We start from the raw sequence: 21,318 nt of genomic DNA on the forward strand, positions 1-21,318 counted from the left end.
GGGGCACTGTGCTGTGCTGGGACAGGAGGGCTGTGCTGGGGCAGGTGGTCTGTGCTGGGGCAGGTGGCCTGTGCTGTGACAGGAGGGCTGTGCTGGGGCAGGGGCACTGTGCTGTGCTGAGGCAGGTGGGCTGTGCTGGGGCAGGTGGGCTGTGCTGGGACAAGGGGGCTGTGCTGGGGCACTGTGCTGTGCTGGAGCAGGTGGGCTGTGCTGGGGCACTGTGGTGTGCCGGAGCAGATGAACTGTGCTGGGGCAGGTGGGCTGTGCTGGGGCACTGTGCTGTTCTGTGGCAGGTGGGCTGTGCTGGGCAGGTGAGCTGGGCTGGGGCACTGTGCTGTTCTGGGGCAGGTGTGCTATGCTGGGGCTGGTGGGCTGTGCTGGGACAGGAGGGCTGTGCTGGGGCACTGTGCTGTGCTGGGGCAGGTGGGCTGTGCTGGGGCACTGTGGTGTGCCGGGGCAGGTGGGCTGTGCTGGGGCAGGTGGGCTGTGCTGGGGCACTGTGGTGTGCCAGGGCAGGTGGGCTGTGCTGGGGCAGGTGGGCTGTGCTGGGGCACTGTGCTGTGCTGGGGCAGGTGTGCTATGCTGGGGCTGGTGGGCTGTGCTGGGACAGGAGGGCTGTGCTGGGGCACAGTGCTGTGCTGGGGCAGGTGGGCTGTGCTGGGGCACTGTGGTGTGCCGGGGCAGGTGGGCTGTGCTGGGGCAGGTGGGCTGTGCTGGGGCACTGTGGTGTGCCAGGGCAGGTGGGCTGTGCTGGGGCAGGTGGGCTGTGCTGGGGCACTGTGCTGTGCTGGGGCAGGTGGGCTGTGCTGGGGCACTGTGCTGTGCTGGGGCAGGTGGGCTGTGCTGGGGCACTGTGGTGTGCCGGGGCAGGTGGGCTGTGCTGGGGCAGGTGGGCTGTGCTGGGGCACTGTGGTGTGCCAGGGCAGGTGGGCTGTGCTGGGGCAGGTGGGCTGTGCTGGGGCACTGTGCTGTGCTGGGGCAGGTGGGCTGTGCTGGGGCACTGTGCTGTGCTGGGGCAGGTGGGCTGTGCTGGGGTAGGTGGTCTGTGCTGGGGCAGGTGGGCTGTGCTGGGGCACTGTGCTGTGCTGAGGCAGTTGTGCTGTGCTGGGGCAGGTGGGGCAGGTGGTTTGTGCTGGGGCAGGTGTTCTGTGTTGGGGCACTGTGCTCCAATGCAGGGGTGGCAGCAGCGTTGCAGGGGCAGCGGCTCCTCCGGCATTTCCTCAAAGCCCGGAGGCCCCCGCACATCCGTTGCTGCCATATTTTGGTGGCCCTCGGGAACATGGATGCCGGGAAGATGGCCGCCGGTCCGGTGACGGCACATGCCCAGGTTCAGATCTCGTCCCGAGATCTCGGGAGACGAGATTCAAATCTCAGTAACGAAATCTCATCCCAAGATCTCGGGATGAGATCTGAACCTGAGCATGCGTCATCCCCAGACCGACGGCCATCTTCCCGGCGTCCATGTTCCTGGAGGCCACCGCAACATGGCAGCAACGGATGTGTGGGGGCCTCTGGGCTTTGAGGAAATGCTGGCAGAGCCCCCCACGGAGCACAGAGAGCCGCTGCCCCTGCACCGGAGCACAGCCTGCCACCACCACCACACTACAGAGCCCCGCTGTGCACGCACCAGCCACAGGAGTGAGTATATTGCGACCATAAGGCGCACCCCCCACTTTCCCCCAAAATTTTTGGGGTAAAAAGTTCGTCTTATGGTCTGAAAAATACGGTACTCACAAGCTGCAGTTTCCTTCTGCAGGTTGTGACCTGCCCGATAGTGCCAGTGTTTGCTGGACGAGCCAAAGGTCACTTCTCAATCTTAGTCTATTAGAACCACAACGAGGACAGAACAAGGCTCTCATAGACTTACACTGAGAGCTTGTGGTCGTTAACTCTGACTTTCGGTCATTCTGAAGTTGTAGGCACAAGATCTAGGATTGAGACTGAATCCGCACCGGAAACAGCTAAAGACATTGGCTAGTGAGTTTAAAAAAATGCTGGAGGGATGCTTTAAGCAAGCATATACAGTAGTTTCTATAGGTTCTATAGCCTGACATGGCAGAGATAGAACTTCTTTATAAGATAGAAATAGATCTTCTTGTGGTGACTTCTGTATGCGTGACTCATGAATGACCTAAACTAGAAGGCAAAACAGAGAACAAGAAGGAAATTGCAAGAAGAGAAAAGTCTCAAAAGTATGCCAACAGGCTGCCATGACATCCGCACCTAGTGGTTGTGTTGTGCAATTACAAATCACTCCACTATGTGAGCACTTAAATGCTGCATTCACAATTCTCCACAATTTCACCATAAACTAACACTGATTTCAGAAGTTACAGATGGGTGTCAGCAGCATAATACAGCCAGTACCTGTTATGTAAGGAGCAGGCTCAGGTCCTGATCCTGATTTATACACCAGTAGCTAATATGTGACATATATCTGCGTCATATGTCAGGTGTAGATTAATACTTGATAGCTTGAATTAATGACTGTATCAGGTCTGACCAATAACAGCTACATTTAATTAAAATGAACTACAGTCATTAAAGGGAATCTGTTACATTTCATCTCATGTCTGTGGCCATCATTACATCTAGAACACACTGTAATTGTATGATGTACTGTAGATGATTCTTTATTTTTATTTGACTCGTTGGATTGAAACACACAACCACTGCTTTATTGTTGTGCACATTTTGTAAAACAAAGCAGTTGTGATCCATTAAGTAAAAGTAGTTTCACTATTTGGATAAGTTACAAAGGGAAGGTGAGAAATACTGAGAATTTGGAGGTCATCTCTGGTGTGCAAATGTGATGTTTTCCTTGATTATAATTGATCTACTACAAATATCAGCATTTCAGTAGAGCATCTCTTACTCCAATGTCCAGGCATTTGCCCAAATAAAATGTTTATTTGTGCTTCTTCCACAAAGTCTATTAATTAGGCAAGAAGAAACAATACTTTAGTACAGTTCTGCTGGGTTTTTGCTCTCTGTTTTAGGCTTATTAAGCTTTTCCTCTGAACATCTTCGCCGACGGTTTTCTTCAGTGCCTTCTCTCTGGCACAGCCCTTCTTCACTGCTGGCCTGCAAGCTGTCAAAAGTGCTCTCTTTTGTTTTATTCTTCTTTAAATTTTTCTGCACTTTATGCCTTTTCCGGCAAATACCTAAGCATTTCTCGATACAGTTAAGTCTGGTCTCTGTGGTGCATGCGTACATACCAGCGGGAACTGCTAGTACCATAGCACATACAATAACAATTATATGGATAAGTTTTTCCCTCTGTTCTAGTTCACTGATGTCACTGCCAGTCATGAACACAATGCATTGTCCTTTCCTGGGTCTTTGACTTTTTAATGTAATACAAACTTCATATTTAGTTGTTGGAAGCAAATCATTTACAGAATAGGTATAAATTCCAGGACCAATATTTATGACATCTTTTTCCTTGTCATCATATTTGCCAAAATAAATGGTATACCATGTTTCACTGGGATTCTCTGTCACGGCAAACCATTCTAAAGATATTCCGTAAACTGTCTGTTTGGCGATTCTTATATCAATGTAGACATTTTCATCAGAAGGCAACGATGGACTGAAAGCGTATGATGGAAACATTGAGGGATCTCCTGGCCTTGGAGACTGGACATGTACAATAACTGAAGAAGTAGAGTTGCCCAGGAAATTTTTGGCTACACAGTTGTAGACTCCAGCATCTGCAAGGTGTACTACTGGGATCACCAACTCAGATTTTATAGTCTCTTCATCTATTGCAGTGGTGGACACTGTGGAAATAACAAAAAGTATTAAATATACTGGTAAAAGTTTAAAATGTTTGTCGATGTTTAATAGACTGCATTATATAAAACCCTTCACATTCTATTAAAGGGAACAACCCAGCTGCAATAAAATGTGCAAAATGTATTGTTTAAAGGTGCTGTCTACTTCTCAGAAAACCCATTCTCATTCACTATGTTCCACCATAACAGCAATACTCACCTTCAGTGCCGATGACATTCCAGCGATGTCAGCGCCTGGTCTGCCAAGGCTCCCATTATACTTTAATGCCATATGAGCCCCACAGCCAATCAACAGCTGTTTTACTCCCCTTCCATCAGACAAATCAGACATCTTGATCAAGTAAGAGAACAGTCTCTCAGTTCTTCCGTTCCCACACCGGACATGGGTATAGCTGTTATTATTTTATAACAGAGGAACATAGTGTTTGAGAAGTGGTCCAAGTACTGCAAAACCCTTAAAAAAGAACCTGAAAGCGGATTTCAATATATACTAAAGTCATGGCCACAATGACAATGTTATACTGATTAAATTGATGCCTTTAGTAAATCAATATGATCTGTGGTTCTTGTTTAATCAGAATTTAAAATTTTCATCTAATGATATTTTAGTTCATAGAGGTGGAACTGGGGGTAGGGTCTTCTCTAGCCCCTCCGCCTGCCTCATGTGCTTTCATGATAAGTCACTAATTCTTCAGTGACCTGCCACCTTTACCTACCAATATGGCCATGCCTTTACTTTTTATCGCTAAATCCTGCTGACAGTTTCTCTTTATAGGGAAGATGTCAGCAGGATTTCACACTGCAAACTATGTATATGTGCTTGTATATTGCTATTTCAAAGACAATTCCACCAATACAGTTACATGGCCTGCCCGTTCCTCTGTTTTTGAGAAATCAGCATTTGCATTCACATGCAAATCTATTTGTAGATCTGAGGCCTCTGTCACTCCTGCTTTATTCACTGCCCAATGTAACCCTCCTCCTTCTTGACTGATGGATTCTTTGCCTGAAGTCATGGAGTATAGAGGCTTTCTGTGGAATAGTTCCATGCAGCTGAAGATGTAGAGATGTCAATCCAGGCATGATGTGATGAAAGAATTGTGGTTTATTCAACACATTTCAAAGTTAAAATTACTTCTTCATCAGGAGGTAACCACATCAAATAAACCACAATTCTTTCATTACATCTTGCCTTGATAGACCCTATCACAGTGATCAAAATAAAAAAAAAAAGTAAATCAATTCCCTTTTGTCACCCCCTTAGTTAAATAAAAAATCTAAAATATATATATTATTCTTTGCAGTTGGGCTTAGGGTTAGGTTTAGAGATAGGGTTGGGATTAGGGTTGTTGTTAGGGCTGTGTTATTGTTGGGATTAGGGGTGTGTTAGGGTTAGGATTGGGGTTAGGTTAAGGGGTGTGTTAGGGTTGGGGGTAGGGGCGGGGATAGAATTGGAGTTTTTTCAAAAGTAAAAAAATGATCATATGACAGATAGTTTTGAGCGCAAGTGCTCGAGTTTGTATCAGGTGCTTGGGTATGCATGCAGTATCGCGCATCCCCGCATGTGGGGCAGGAACTCGAGCATATCACTCTATCACCCATAATATTCTGTGTGTATCTGAGCACCCAATGCAAGCTGAAGAAGCGAGTACTTGAGCTCGAAATAAAAGACAACTTATTCAATATGATGATGACCTAATGTTATCAAATTTTGTGTCATACCTGTGGGTTCAAAATGCTCACTATACCCATTGATAAAATCCTTGAGGGATGTGGTTTCCAAAATGGGGTCACTTTTGGGGGTTTATGCACATCAGCGGCTCTCCAAACACAACATGTCTTCCATTCCAGCAAATTTTACATTGAAAAAGTCAAATGACGCTCCTTCCCTTCTGAACCCTGCAGTGCATCCAAACAGTAAATTTCCCCAACAAATAAGTGTCAGCATACGCAAAAGAGTTCATTTTTTCCTTCCACGTTGCTTCATCTCCTGTGAAACACTTGAAGGGTAAATAAACTTAGTAAATACTTAGGTCCCCAAAAAATGAGAAAGGTATTCATAGAATCATAGAATCGTAGAGTTGGAAGGGACCTCCTGGGCCATCTGGTCCAACCCCCTGCTCAAAGCAGGTTTCGCTAAATCATCCCAGTCAGATGTCTGTCCAGCCTCTGTTTGAAGACTTCCATTGGAGGAGAACTCACCACTTCTCGTGGCAGCTTGTTCCACTCATTGATCACTCTGTCAAAAAGTTTTTTCTAATATCTAATCTGTGTCTCCTCCCAGGAGTGATACCTTTATTGGCTAACCAGAAAAATTATATTTGCAAGCTTTCAGGGCTCAGAAGGTCCCTTCATCGGGCTACAGTTAGTGTGCAGTGAAAGGGGAGGATTTTTTTTGTGTGCAGCAGCGCTGGTGGTGATTAGGCTACCTTTTAAGGCTACCTGCTAGATGCATTGCTGTGTGCACACTGCTGTTCAAACTGCTTTTTTCAAAGCACTCCAACTTTTATTATTTTGTTCTGGTGAGTTACCAAGCGTTCATTTTTTCACACACTGTATAGCGGTGTACGCTCCTCACACACTACCGTGCACCACCTTGTATCACGGACAAATAGAAGCTATCTGTATGTAACACTGGAAAAACAACCCGAGGAGATTTTCCATTTTTCCAGACCTACACCTTGGCGAGCTGTCCGCTTTTCAAACAGTTTCGTATATCTGCTGTTTGATCACGGTCAAAAATAGACAGAGACAGCGTGTGTCAGTCCGTATACAAATAGACGGAGATTGATTATTTTCCATACAGACACCATATAGCGGTGTACGCTCCTCACACACTACTGTGTATCGGCTGGTATCATGGACAAATAGAAGCTATCTGTATGTGACACTGGAAAAACAACCCAAGGAGATTTTCCATTTTTCCAGACCTACACCTTAGCGAGCTGTCCACTTTTCAAACAGTTTCGTATATCTGCTGTTTGATTTCGGTCAAAAATAGACAGACAGCGTGTGTCAGTCGGTAAACAAATAGACGGAGATTGACAATTTTCCATACAGACACGGTATAGCGGTGTACACTCCTCACACACTACCGTGTACCGCCTTGTATCACGGACAAATAGAAGCTATCTGTGTGTGACTCTGGAAAAAAATGCTGAGGAGATTTTCCATTTTTCCAGACCTACACACTAGAGAGCTGTCCGCTTTTCAAACAGTTTTGTATATCTGCTGTTTGATTACGGTCAAAAATAGACAGACAGCATGTGCCAGTCCGTATAAAAATAGACGGAGATTGACAATTTTCCATACAGACACCGTATAGTGATGTCCGATTCTCAAACAGTATTGTATATCTGCCGTTCGCATTACAGTCACATCTATACAGAGTCAGCGTGTGTGTGACACTCCGTAAATGCATATACGGAGATTGTTAGTTACACAAAAAAGAATACAGCTGTACACTTCTGATACAGTTTCGTATATCTGCTTGTTGGATTACGGTCAAATACATACTGTGAGAGCGTCTGTGACTAACAAAATATATACGTATATTTAATTTTTTTAATACACATTACACAGGTGGACGCTCCTCATACAGTACCATTCTCTCTGCTGGTATTTCTGGTACATTTTCCCAAACATGAAGTATGATGGAAGAGGCCGTGGACATGGGCAGGGGGGCGCAGCTGGTACTGATGGTGGTGGTGCATCGACTGGTTCTGGCAAAAGCACAATAGCAGCTAAGGCAGGAGGTGTTGAGCCTGCGTCATTGTCTGGCCCAAGAAGGCCTGTAAAGTTGCCTTTTCTTGGAGTAGGAAACCGCTTTTAAAGCCGGAGCATCAGGAACAGGTTTTGGCGTACATTGCCGAAACAGCCACCAGCTCTATTGCCTCCTCTTCTTAACGTTCGAAACCTGCAAGCACGGAGTCATCAGTGCACGGTTCTGATCAGGAAAAACACATTTCCTTGTGTCCTTCACCTCCCACCAAAAGTTAGGGATGCGGCAGCCCACACTTCAGATTACTCTATGGAGCTCTTTTCACATACCATGCCTGGGTTACCCAGTCAAATCCTGAATTCCTCAGTCCAAGATGAATCTGACATGGAGTGCACTGATGCACAGCCACTGCTAGATGATTCTGCTGGTACATTGACCCAGAGCACTACATTGCCCTCGCAGTCTACTGAGCCAGAATCTGATCCTGATGAAACTCAGGTGCCCCTTCCCGCATACTATACCTTCCTCTGTGTCACCATGTAAAGTGGTAAAGAGGAAGGTGCAGATGATTTTGAAGAGGAGGTGATGGATGACCCAGTTCTTGACCCGGATTGGCATCTATTGGGGAGGAGGGTGGCGCTGGCAATAGTCCAGATAAAGAGAAGGATCCGCAGCAGGCACTGACATCACAGCAGCGGTTATCTGGCAGGCCCGTAGCTGTCCAAAAATGTGGAACAAAAACTAAAAGAGTTGCAGGACAGCTTGGCCAGACGGTCAACTTAGCACAGCGTGCAAGGCCAGAAAATGTATACCATAGTAGGAAAAGTGCAGTGTGGCACTTCTTTGTCCATAATCCTACTGATGAGTCAAAGGTTACCTGTAAGAAGTGCGGAAGGACCTTTAGCCGAGGTAAACAGCTCAGAAATTTGAATACCAGTTGCATGGTTAGACATTTAATCAACAGGCACTTGCAAGCGTGGATGGACTACAAAACCCCAGGTAGCACATGTGCACCTGCTCCGACTGAAGGTAGCCAGCAACGCTCCATCGCTTCCCCCACTGTAAGACCACCACCACCGTTAAGCACACCACCAGCATTAAATGTGGAGGAGTCGTCGCAAGGCCAAAGCACTCAGGGAATCACAATGGTTTTGCAACACAACACTGAATCTAGGCCATCACCACCAATACCATCACCAACCCCCTCTCACTCCGTCTGGTCCACCGCTACTTCCCCCATATGCAGCTCTCCAGTCCAGCTCACCCTACCAGACACTCTGAGTAGGACAAGAAAGTACTCATCCTCTCATCTGCGTACACTGTGCTTGAACACCTACATTGCCAAACTAATCTCATTAGAGATGATGCTCTACTGTTTGGTTGAAAGCGAAGCTTTCCGCGAGCTCATGGCCTATGCTGTCCCATGCTATGACCTACCTAGACGGCACTTCTTTTCTCAAAAAGCCATCTCTGCCCTACACCGGCATCTGAAAGACCGCATTGTCCATGCACTAAAACAGTCAGTGATTGGAAAGGTGCACCTCACAACAGATGCATGGACCAGTAGGCGTGGCCAGGGCCGTTACGTGTCCATCACTGCACACTGGGTTAATGTGGTGGATGCAAGCTCTACAGGGGACAGTGGCAGTGGAACAGCGCTGCCTAGCCCACGGTATAGGAAACAGTTGGCTGTAGGTTTTCGACCCTCCTCCTCCATCAGCGAAAGCTCGTCCACAGAGCGCAGTCACACGAGCACTACATTCGCAGCTCGCAGTGTTGCACACAAGGTGTCCCACTATCGAACACCTAGTGGTAAGCGTCAGCAGGCTGTGTTAAAGATGATGTCTTTGGGCGACAACAGACACACCGCGGAGGTACTGGCCGACTACTTACAGCGACAAACTGAGTCATGGCTGGGCAGTCTACATCTTGAGGCAGGCAAGGTAGTCAGTGATAATGGCCGTAATTTTGTGGCAGCCATAGCCCGTGCAAAACTCACACACATACCTTGCCTGGCTCACACTTTGAACCTGGTGGTGCAGTGCTTCCTTAACAATTATCCAGAATTAACATCCCTGCTCCATAAGGTGTGAAGACTGTGCTCACACATCCGTCGCTTAAACGTCCACTCCACTCGTATGCAGAAGCTGCAGCGATTGCTTCACCTCCCCAAGCACTGCCTAATCATAGACATTGCAACAAGGTGGAACTCCACCCTGCACATGGTTGAGAGGCTGTGCGAACAGAGGCAGGCTGTAATGCATTTGTGGGAGGATACATGGGCAGGCAGTTTGAGGGGAGACATGGAATTGTCGGATGTGCAGTGGTCAAAGCTGAAAGACCTCTGTAAAGTCCTTCAGTGCTTTGAGGAATGCACTCGGCTGGTAAGCACAGAAGACGCCATCATAAGCATGAGCATACCACTTATGCGTCTGCTCATGCAAAGTTTGACACACATTAACGATCAGGCGTCTGCAGCGGAGGAGGAGGTGGAGGGAAGCCTTGATGACTTTCCTGGATGAGGTGGAGGAAGAAGAGGATGAGGGGGATGATTATTTTGGGCAGGAGGATGCTTCTCAGGGGGCAAGAGAAAATGTTGGTGGTCCAAGGTCAGGTACAGTGTTTGTGCGTGACTGTAGGGATGTGGATTTGCCAGAAAGTGCTCCTCCACCAAACAGTGGCAGTGCAGCATTGACACCTGGAAGATTGGCCCACATGTGCGATTATGCCTTGCGGATCCTAAACAGGGACCCCCGCATTGCTAAAATGATGAGGAATGAGGACTACTGGCTGGCCAGCATCCTCGATCCATGCTACAAAGGCAAATTACACAACATCATGCCACAGGAGAACCTAGAGATAATATTGGCTAACAAACAAGCAACTCTGGTAAACCGTTTGTTTGAGGCTTTCCCAGCACACAGCAGTGGTGCTGGTTCTCCCTCGAGCCGTAGTGGGCACAATGGAAGAGGTGTTCGTGGTGCACACAGCCGAAGTGGTGTTGGAGACAGGGGTTTAATGACCATGTTGTGGAATGATTTCTCAAGTACCGCTCACACGACTGCTAATACTGCATCGATTAAAAGTGACAGGAGACAGCAGTTGTCAACTATGGTTACAAACTACTTCTCCTCCCATATCGATGATCTCCCTCACAGGTCATTCCCCTTTGCCTATCGAGCCTCTAAACTGGACACCTGGCCTGAATTGGCACAATATGCCTTACAGGAGCTCGCTTGCCCTGCTGCTAGTGTGTTATCTGAAAGAGTCTTCAGTGCTGCTGGATCACTCCTGACACAAAAAAGGACCCGTCTGTCGACCCAAAATGTTGATGATCTAACCTTCATTAAAATGAACCATGCATGGGTTTCAAAGGATTTTGTCCCATCTTCCCCTGATGACACATAGGTTGCCAGAAAACTGCCTCGCTTTTGTCCTCCTCTTCCTTGAACTTGCCCAATTCCGTCCTTTGCAGCAGCTGAATGTCCAGCCAACACATCAATATATGCCATTTTTTAAACCTCCCTAACTGGGCTGCCCACCCCCCCCAAGGGTAGGGGTCAACACCTGGCGCACCCGGGCAAGTGCCGTTGCTCTGAACAGGTGGATGGGCCCACTGATGGCCGACAGCACTGGCACAGGGCTCCTCATAGTACAATAAAGTGTATCTGACGGCGGAGGGCCCACTCGCCGTAATACACACCAGCCTACTAGGAGGGGCCCTGTGCCAGTACCGCCGACCACGAGTGTCCCCCCCCTGCTTAGTTATGGCCACACATAGCACTTGCAAGTTGCAATACTTCTAACATAGAAAAAATTCAAAAAAACTCACCCAACAAGATATGGCCTTACCAAAACCCTGTCTGATGACAAACGCACATATAGCAGGATGCAGCGGGCCTCCACTAATAAAGGCAAGGGGCAGCTCATGTGCAAACTACTGATAAAAACAACCACCCCACACCTAACAAACCATGGTGGGGTTGGCTGCCTAGTAGGAAAAAAGCACATAGATAAGGCTTGAATAGGACGCCAGTCACACGTATAAGTGTGATGCAAAGTGTCTGGCTTGCAACCTATTAATGACGCCCATAGTATTATCAGGCAGGTTGCTACAGCACTAAAATATGCAACAGCACAGTGACAGACGCCCCAATAGACCAAGCCAACAGAAAGAGGCCCGGCTGCATCCTGCAAAAAGTGACATGATAAGTGCAAAAAATGTATGCATACAATGAGTACATTAAATGAGGTATTGGTTAATATTTTGGCCAAAATAGATAGAGCCTGCAAGCCAACGTCAAGGCTCCTCATAATATTGCAGGTCCCTAACACTAATGTCAAAACAGCTAGCATAGAACAAATTAAAAAAAAAACAAACAATACCTCATTTAATGTACTCATTGTATGCATTAATTTTTCGCACTTATCATGTCACTTTTTGCAGGATGCAGCCGGGCGTCTTTCTGTTGGTTTGGTCTGTTGGGGCATCTGTCACTGTGTGTTGCATATTATAGTGTTGTAGCAGGCCGCCTGATAATACTATGGGCGTCATTAATAAATTGCAAGCCAGACACTTTGCATCACACTTATGTGTATGACTGGTGTCCTATGCAAGCCTTATCTATGTGTTTTTTCTACTAGGCAGCCAACCCCACCATGGTTTGTTAGGTGTGGGGTGGTTGTTTTTATCAGTAGTTTGCACCTGAGCTGCCCCTTGCCTTTATTAGTGGAGGCCCGCTGCATACTGCTATATGTGCATTTGTCATCAGACAGGGTTTTGGTATGGCCATATCTTGTGGTGCAAGTTGCAATACTTACCTCTCTCTGCTCCACCGCTTTGTAGTCTGGGCAGTTAAATCCTTCACAGGGACGGCCACTAGAAATTTGGTGTATTGATCGATGATGGTTAAGATGAAGCTATGGCATGTCCTGCTGGCCTCTACCTTCAGTTGATCAATGGCTACCATTTGTAATGGATGTCAACTTACAAGCAGATGCAGTGGTGCTTTATGATTACCTTTCACAGTTGTGATAGTCACAGACGTGTGACATTCCTGCCACCATTTTTCAATGTCTCCTCTCATGCCAATCCAATAGAATCGCCTACGGCCTGTGGCTTCTGTCTTTTGCACTCCAAAATGACCAGACACATCATGATAGGCAGTGAGGACCATGTCTACATCTCTCCCTGTGATCACAATTTGATGGAGACGAGTAGCGGTGATGTGATCCACGCTACTGCGATAAATCAATCCTTTCTTCTCAAAGAACCGTTTTCGCTGTCTCCACAGACACAGTAATTGAGGGTCTGCATCGCTTCTGCAACATCTACCGGGAGGTTTTCCCACGATGAGTAATTCCCAAATTTCTGCTAACACTCGACTTTCCGTCTGTACTTGTATCCATGTAGTTTCCAGTAGTGGAGAGTCTGGACTAGCTTACTGAGATTGAAATATATACGAAGATTTAAAAGTACCACAACACTGTATACTGTTGTAAGCTTTGACTACCTTTCCCTTTTTCTACTTTTTAAATTCTGATGTAATACATAGTGAGCCTGTGAGTGTCTGTGTCTGACTCCGGAAGTATAGACGGAAATTTACAATTACCCCTAGACTGGATACACCTGGTACAGTGGGGCAAAAAAGTATTTAGTCAGTCAGCAATAGTGCAAGTTCCACCACTTAAAAAGATGAGAGGCGTCTGTAATTTACATCATAGGTAGACCTCAACTATGGGAGACAAACTGAAAATCACATTGTCTGTTTTTTTTCCTTTTATTTGCATATTATGGTGGAAAATAAGTATTTGGTCAGAAACAAAATTTCATCTCAATACTTTGTGATATATCCTTTGTTGGCAATGACAGAGGTCAAACGTTTTCTGTAAGTCTTCACAAGGTTGCCACACACTGTTGTTGGTATGTTGGCCCATTTCTCCATGCAGATCTCCTCTAGAGCAGTGATGTTTTTGGCTTTTCGCTTGGCAACACGGACTTTCAACTCCCTCCAAAGGTTTTCTATAGGGTTGAGATCTGGAGACTGGCTAGGCCACTCCAAGACCTTGAAATGCTTCTTACGAAGCCACTCCTTCGTTGCCCTGGCGGTGTGCTTTGGATCATTGTCATGTTGAAAGACCCAGCCACGTTTCATCATCAATGCCCTTGCTGATGGAAGGAGGTTTGCACTCAAAATCTCATGATACATGGCCCCATTCATTCTTTCATGTACCCGGATCAGTCGTCCTGGCCCCTTTGCAGAGAAACAGCCCCAAAGCATGATGTTTACTGCTTTGCAGTAGCTATGGTGTTTGATGGATGCAACTCAGTATTCTTTTTCCTCCAAACACGACAAGTTGTGTTTCTACCAAACAGTTCCAGTTTGGTTTCATCAGACCATAGGACATTCTCCCAAAACTCCTCTGGATCATCCAAATGCTCTCTAGCAAACTTCAGACGGGCCCGGACATGTACAGGCTTAAGCAGTGGGACACGTCTGGCACTGCAGGATCTAAGTCCATGGTGGCGTAGTGTGTTACTTATGGTAGGCCTTGTTACATTGGTCCCAGCTCTCTGCAGTTCATTCACTAGGTCCCCCCGCGTGGTTCTGGGATTTTTGCTCACCGTTCTTGTGATCATTCTGACCCCACGGGGTGGGATTTTGCGTGGAGCACCAGATCGAGGGAGATTATCAGTGGTCTTGTATGTCTTCCATTTTCTAATTATTGCTCCCACAGTTGATTTCTTCACTCCAAGCTGGTTGGCTATTGCAGATTCAGTCTTCCCAGCCTGCTGCAGGGCTACAATTTTGTTTCTGGTGTCCTTTGACAGCTCTTTGGTCTTCACCATAGTGGAGTTTGGAGTCAGACTGTTTGAGGGTGTGTACAGGTGTCTTTTTATACTGATAACAAGTTTAAACAGGTGCCATTACTACAGGTAATGAGTGGAGGAAAGAGGAGACTCTTAAAGAAGAAGTTACAGGTCTGTGAGAGCCAGAAATCTTGATTGCTTGTTTCTGACCAAATACTTATTTTCCACCATAATATGCAAATAAAAGGAAAAAAAAACAGACAATGAGATTTTCTGGATTTTTTTTTCTCAGTTTGTCTCCCATAGTTGAGGTCTACCTATTATGTAAATTACAGACGCCTCTTATCTTTTTAAGTGGTGGAACTTGCACTATTGCTGACTGACTAAATACTTTTTTGCCCCACTGTATGTGCTGATACAGTACCTTTGTTCAAAATTTTGTATTACGGTATCATCCATAGTGAGTGAGCATGTGTGGTTTATGCCTTCTATACATACGGTGAATTGGAGATACCAATTTTTACCCTAGATTCGATACAGCTTGTATCTTGTTATACGGTACCTTTGTTCGACATTTAGTATTACGGTCAAATCCATACTGAGTAAGCGTCTGAGAGTGACTATGGGACTATGTATACGGAGATTTCAATTGTACCATATAATATATATACTTGCTATCCTGTTATCCAATACCTTTTATAAAAAATTTTTCATTATGGTCAAACCCAGACTGAGTGAGAGTCTAAGGGTGACTCCAGAAATATATACCGAGATTTCAAATTTGGCCAACACTGTATACAGCTGTACGCTTCTGATACGGTAACCTTTTTAGCTATTTAGATTGTGGTGTAATCCATAATGAGCCAGTCAACGTTTGTCTGTTACTCCCGCAATATATTTGGAGCTTTAAGATTACCCCAACACTGTATACAGCTGTATGCTTGTGTTACATTACTCATTTACAGCTTTTCATATTCCTGTGTAATCCATACTGGGTCTGAGAGTGTTTGTGTCTGCCTCCTGAAATGTATACAGAGATTCGGAATGTTTACACTATACTATATATACCTTGTATCTGGTGATACTGTACCTTTTTTCAACTTTTTATTTTATTGGGTAATCCATACTGAGCCTGTGAGCATCTGTGTATGACTCATGAAATATATACAGAGATTTACTGTTATTCCTAGACTGTATAGAGCTGTACGCTTCTGATACAGTACCATATATCTGCTGGTATATTGGGTCCATTTTCCAAAACATGAGGAAGTATGGTGGAAGATGATGCGGACATGGGCGTGGGGGGCCACCTGGTACTGATGGTGGTGCATCTGTTGGTAGTGCCAAAAACACAATAGCAGCTAAAGCAGGAGGTATTGAGCCTGCGTCATGGTGTAGCTCTGGAAGGCCTGTAAGGCTCCGTTTTCTGGGAGTAGGTAGACTGCTTTTAAAGCTAGAGCATCAGGAATTGTTTTTGGCTTAGATTGCTGAAACAGCCTCCAGCTCTATTGCCTCCTCTTCTGAAGTTTAAAAAAATGCAAGCACTGAGTCGTAAGTGAAGGCTTCTGGTCAGGAGCAACCCCTTTCCTTGTGTCCTTCACCCACACCAAAAGTGAAGGATGCGGCAGCACACACTTCAGATTACTCCATGGAGATCTTTTAGAAATACCATGCCTGGGTTAATTAAAAATGGGACCCACCATATCCTGGAGCATTCCAAATGGGGGACATCAGTCACTGGAGCAGCATTTACGGGGCCCATTATACACTGGAGCAATAGAAATGGGGCCCATTATATATGGAGCATTATTTGGGCCCATCATACACTGGAGCATCATCCATGAGGCCCATCATATACTGGAGCATTATAAATGGGGCAGATCAGACACTGGAGCAGCATCTATGGGGCACATTATACAGTGGAGCATTAGAAATGGGGCCCATTATATATGGAGCATTATTAGGGCCCATCATTAGTGTTGAGCATTCCGATACCGCAAGTATCGGGTATCGGCCGATATTAGCGGTATCGGAATTCCGATATTTAATTCCGATACTTTTTTCATATCGGATTCCGGAATCGGAATCGGAATAGGAAGTTCCCATCATGCTATGAGCCTGCTTGCTTTGATTAAGCCAATGGGAATCCTCCGAAGTGTGGGCACATCCTGTTAGGCATGTAGGCATGTTAACTATTGGCATGGCTGTGATTGGCTGCCGAAATGATGTCATGATGCACTATAAAAGCCACCGCAGCCGCCATTTCTGGTCACTCTGCTGTGAATTCAGTTAGGGACAGGCTGCTGTAGAAGACTGTGAGGGACAGTTAGAAATAGCGATTCCACCAAACATCTAGTGCTTTACCCAGGCTACATAAACCACCACTGTAGCCTTCTTTGCCCTAGCAGCAGTGTTCACAGCTGTCTGCAAGGGCTGTGTGAGTGCAGCTCACGCTGTGGAGTGGGTCCTGCAGCCACGTCAGGCTGTAGGCCACCCAGTGTGATCACTGCTGCCTCATACATCTTTTATTTTTTTAGCTGCATTTTTTACATAATTTCAATCTAGTGTGCTTCCATCCGTATCCATATACGTTGGTTGCAAACACTAGTAGTAGACAGCGGAGCCTTTCTGCAGCCTCTCAGTGCTAGTGTCCACTTTGCTGCACTGTTCACGGCTGTCTGAGAGGTCTCTGACTGTGTGTGAGTGCAGCTCACGCTGAGTAGTGTGTCCTGCAGCTACGTCTGGCTGTAGGACGCTCAGCGTGCGTCAGTGCCTCACACATATTTTTATTTGAGTGCAGCTCATTTTTTCTTCTATTAGTGTGCATCCATCCGTCTCCATCTACGGTGGTTGCAAACACTATAAAGGAGTACACAGCGGAGCCTTTCTGCAGCCTGTCAGTGCCAGTGCCCACTTAGCTGCACTGTTGACGGCTGTCTGAGAGGCCTCTGACTGTGTGTGAGTGCAGCTCACGCTGAGTAGAGTGTCCTGCAGCTACGTCTGGTTGTAGGACGCTCAACGTGCGTCACTGCCTCACACATATTTGTCTTTGAGTGCAGCTCATTTTTTCTTCTCCTATTAGTGTGCATCCATCCGTATCCATCAACATTGGTTGGTTGCAAACACTATATAGGAGTAGATAGAGGAGCCTTTTTTTCTGGCTTGTGCCCTGCCGGCGCAGCCAGATTAGTATTACCCAATTTTTTTGGAGCCTCATCTTTTGCATTGTAGGTTACCTGCCTGCATTGTAATAGCTCCAAAAAGTTGGTGATACTATCAGTTTCAATTCTTTGTTCACATACTTTGAGTTTGTTTCCAACAAAGAAACCACAAAAAAAGTTCACCAAACACTACATTTTGAACTTGTGTAGGCCACATCAGCTCCTATTAAAGTCTAGTCCACACACACACACACTTCATAAAATTAGTGTTTCTTGTACCTGTAACCAGCTGTTCAGGAATAAGCACACTAAGGCCCCCCTTTGTACTTTTTTGCCTATCTTAAGCAGTCTTGCAAGATGAAGAAGGCAGGGAGTAAGGCGCGTGGGCGTGGGCGTGGAGTTTCAGCAGGGAGAGGACGTGGGGATTCTGCAGGGAGAGGACGTGGGGATTCTACAGGTAGAGGACGTGGGGATTCTGGGCCTGCTGCGGGCACCAGTGGATCAGCATCCCCCAGTTTTAGCAGGCAACAGTCCTTTATGCGCAGCTTTGTAGGACCTCAACGTACCCCACTGCTGCGGGAGGAACAAATTGAAGCCGTTGTCGGATGGATGGCAGCTAACGCATCGACTTCAATTACTTCCGCATCCTCTCAGGGTCAGAGCACCGAAGAGCAACCATCTGTCTCTTCACCACCTGCCAAAGTGCCCAGGCAGTCAGAGAGACATGGACAGGAGCCATCACAGTCTCTACTTCTGTTCTCGGAATCTGTTGGCTTGGAAAGAGGGGGCCAGCCAAGCAGCATTCCTGAATGTGAAGAAGAGGGAGTATGCAGTGATGCGCAACTTCTTTGTCCCTCTGAATCTGAAGAGGCGAGTGGGCCAGTGCCTATGGTCAGCACACCTCAGTATGCATCAGATGATGACGAGACTCAGTTGCCACTTTCTGGTGCGTACGGTGCTGGCGAGACAACCCCGGAGAAGCAGCTGTTTGAAGAGGGGAGGGAAGATGATGAGGTCCTTGACCCATCATGGCGTGAGCAACAGGAAGGTGGTGGGAGCAGCTCGGAGGAAGAGATTCCCCTACCGGCCAAAACAGGAGGCAGAGGGAGGGGGAAGACTTGGTTGCCTGTACCCTCCACTTCGGCACCCGTTAGGAGCATTCCTCCTTCCAAAGGCAAACCGGGCGCTCACAAGAGTTGCAGTGCGTGGTCCTTTTTTGACACAGTTGCAGATGACATTTGCTTTGTCAAATGCAAGCTGTGTCATCAGAGAGTCAAAAGAGGGAGAAATGTCAGCAACCTCAATACCACAAATATGTGGAAACATGTGCGCACCAAGCACGAGTTGGAGTTGCAGAGACACCCTGAAGACGTAGGCCAACGTACAGCACCACCTACCACCTCTTCAGTTCGTGTTGGGCCCTCTTCCTCCAGCTCACACACTGCTGGTTCGGCTTCCTCACAGGATCGCCAAGGAAGAACCTCTGCCACTGTTGTCCGGAGACCCTGTCAGATTCCACCCATTGCAGCACGTTCCCATCCATCACAGCCATCGGTAGCACAGGCATGGGATAAAAGGTGCCCTTACTCGGCAAACCATCCCCGAGCACAGTCTCTGAATGCTGGCATTGCCAAACTTCTGGCAGTTGAAATGCTGTCATTCAGGCTGGTGGACACTGACACCTTCCGGGACTTAATGGCATTGGCAGTCCCCCAATACAACGTGCCCAGCCGCTTTTATTTCAGCAGGCGAGCCATCCCTGCCCTGCAGAAACATGTTGAGGGCAAAATAAAACATGCGCTACTAAACGCCGTTAGTAGCAAGGTCCACCTGACCACCGATGCGTGGACCAGTAACCATGGACAGGGACGATACCTTTCCCTCACTGCCCACTGGGTCAATGTTGTGGAGCCGGGTACGGATCTGGAGAGTGGAGCTGTACGTGTTCTTCCAACGCCACGGATTGCAGGACTCCAGTCTGTACACATAGACTCCTCCTCCTACTCAAGTTCCTCAGAAACAGCAGAGCAGGAGCCTGTTACGACCGATATGAGCACAGCCGTGGCCAAACGTCAACAGGCTGTACTCAAATTAATTTCTTTGGGGAATCGAAGCCACACAGCGCAGGAGCTCTGGAATGCTATCAAGCTGGAGAGCGATGTGTGGTTTGGGCCAGCGAATCTCCAGCCGGGCTTGGTAGTGTGTGACAATGGCCGAAATCTGGTGGCAGCTCTTGGCCTAGGCAACCTCACACACATCCCATGTCTGGCACATGTTCTTAACTTGGTCGTGCAGAGCTTTCTGAGGGACTATCCGGATCTTGCTGCACTGTTGCACAAGGTCCGCATAGAGTGCGCTCACTTGCGACGTTCCAGCACGGCAAGATCGCGCCTCGCTGCTCTGCAGCGACGATTTGGCATTCCGGAACATCGCATCATATGTGACCTACCCACCCGTTGGAATTCAACGTTACATATGTTGGAGCGGTTGTGTGAGCAGCAGGCAGCAGTCATGGAGTACCAGCTGCATCAGGCGCAAACAAGTCGCACTGTGCGCCGTTCACACTTCAGCACCATTGAGTGGGCCTCTATGAAGGACATCTGCCTCGTTTTGCGTGCCTTCGATGAATCCACGCGGATGGCGAGTGCAGATGATGCACTAGTCAGCATGACTGTCCCCCTTATCTGCCTGCTTCAACAAACACTGCAAGCACTAAGGGATGAGGTTTCAGAAGAGGTGGAGGATGAGGAGTCCCAAATGCCATCTGCTTCTGGACAGTCTGCGCTACGTGTTTCCTCACAAAGGCCTAGGCAGGGGACACTTTGTGAGGAGGATGAGGAGGAGTCGATGGAGGAGGAAGACATCTCTCCAGAGGAGGGAGGTACACAAACCTCTACTCAGTATGTACAGCGAGGGTGGGGTGATGCAGAGCAGGCCGAGGTCACACCTCAAACAGGGGACAGCGGTTCTTTGGCAGTTGGGAGTCTGCAGCACATGGTTGATTTCATGCTGCAGTGCCTGAGAAACGACCGCCGCATCGCCCACATTCTCGTCTCGGCTGATTATTGGGTGTACACCCTCCTAGATCCTCGCTACCGGGACAGCGTACAAAGGCTCATACCAACGTTGAACCGGGAGCGTAAAATGCGGGAGTACGAAGAGTCACTGGTGCAGTCCATAATGTTTTCCATTCCACCCGACAGCATTGTTGCTAGTGCTTTACAAAGCAGCTCTGTGCGTCGAGGCAGTGGAGGAAACTCTGCACAAGCAGAGGCAGCGCCGCAGCACAAGGCAAGACCACTATGGCCCAAATGTGGCAAAGTTTTGTGTGTCCAGCACAATTGTCTACACCATCAGCGACGCCTCGAGTCAGCAGGAGGCAACGCTTCCGTCAGATGGTGTCAGACTACATGTCTTGCCCTGTCGCTGTACTCCCAGATGGCTCTTCCCCCTTCAAGTTTTGGGTCTCTAAGCTGGATACATGGCCAGAGCTTAGCCAGTATGCATTGGAGGTGCTGGCTTGCCCTGCTGCCAGTGTATTATCGGAACGTGTCTTTAGTGCCGCAGGTGGTGTACTAACAGACCGTCGCACGCGACTATCTTCCGATAATGTTGACCGGCTGACTTTTCTGAAAATGAACAAGGCCTGGATCTCCAAAGACTTTGCCATTCCTCTTACAGACTAAATTAGTGGTTGGCAACTGTATCCAGGTCTGCTGGTGTGTTCATTTTTCTACCACCTGAACTATAATCCCTTTGCTTCAACACAGCCAGTTGTCGCTCAGATGTGTCGTCTGCACAGAGAAACACACTAGCTCCTGTGTTAGT

The 21,318-nt window shown here is 47.4% G+C and overlaps 1 protein-coding gene across 1 annotated transcript in view; it reads right to left on the reverse strand.

Annotated features, from left to right (window-relative positions):
• Window positions 1-2,617: 2,617 nt before the first annotated feature.
• The window catches only part of LRIT2 (leucine rich repeat, Ig-like and transmembrane domains 2), a 53,210-nt gene continuing 34,509 nt past the window's right edge, over window positions 2,618-21,318 (reverse strand). Inside the window, exon 3 of the mRNA XM_073574827.1 lies at window positions 2,618-3,782. Coding sequence (XP_073430928.1) covers window positions 2,962-3,782 — 821 coding nt within the window. The 3' untranslated portion in view covers window positions 2,618-2,961. The remainder of the gene's footprint in view (window positions 3,783-21,318) is intronic.

This window comes from Dendrobates tinctorius, unplaced genomic scaffold (assembly GCF_039654945.1).
Source record: "Dendrobates tinctorius isolate UK_male_01 unplaced genomic scaffold, ASM3965494v1 ptg000040l, whole genome shotgun sequence".
In the NCBI taxonomy this organism is placed as follows: domain Eukaryota; kingdom Metazoa; phylum Chordata; class Amphibia; order Anura; family Dendrobatidae; genus Dendrobates; species Dendrobates tinctorius.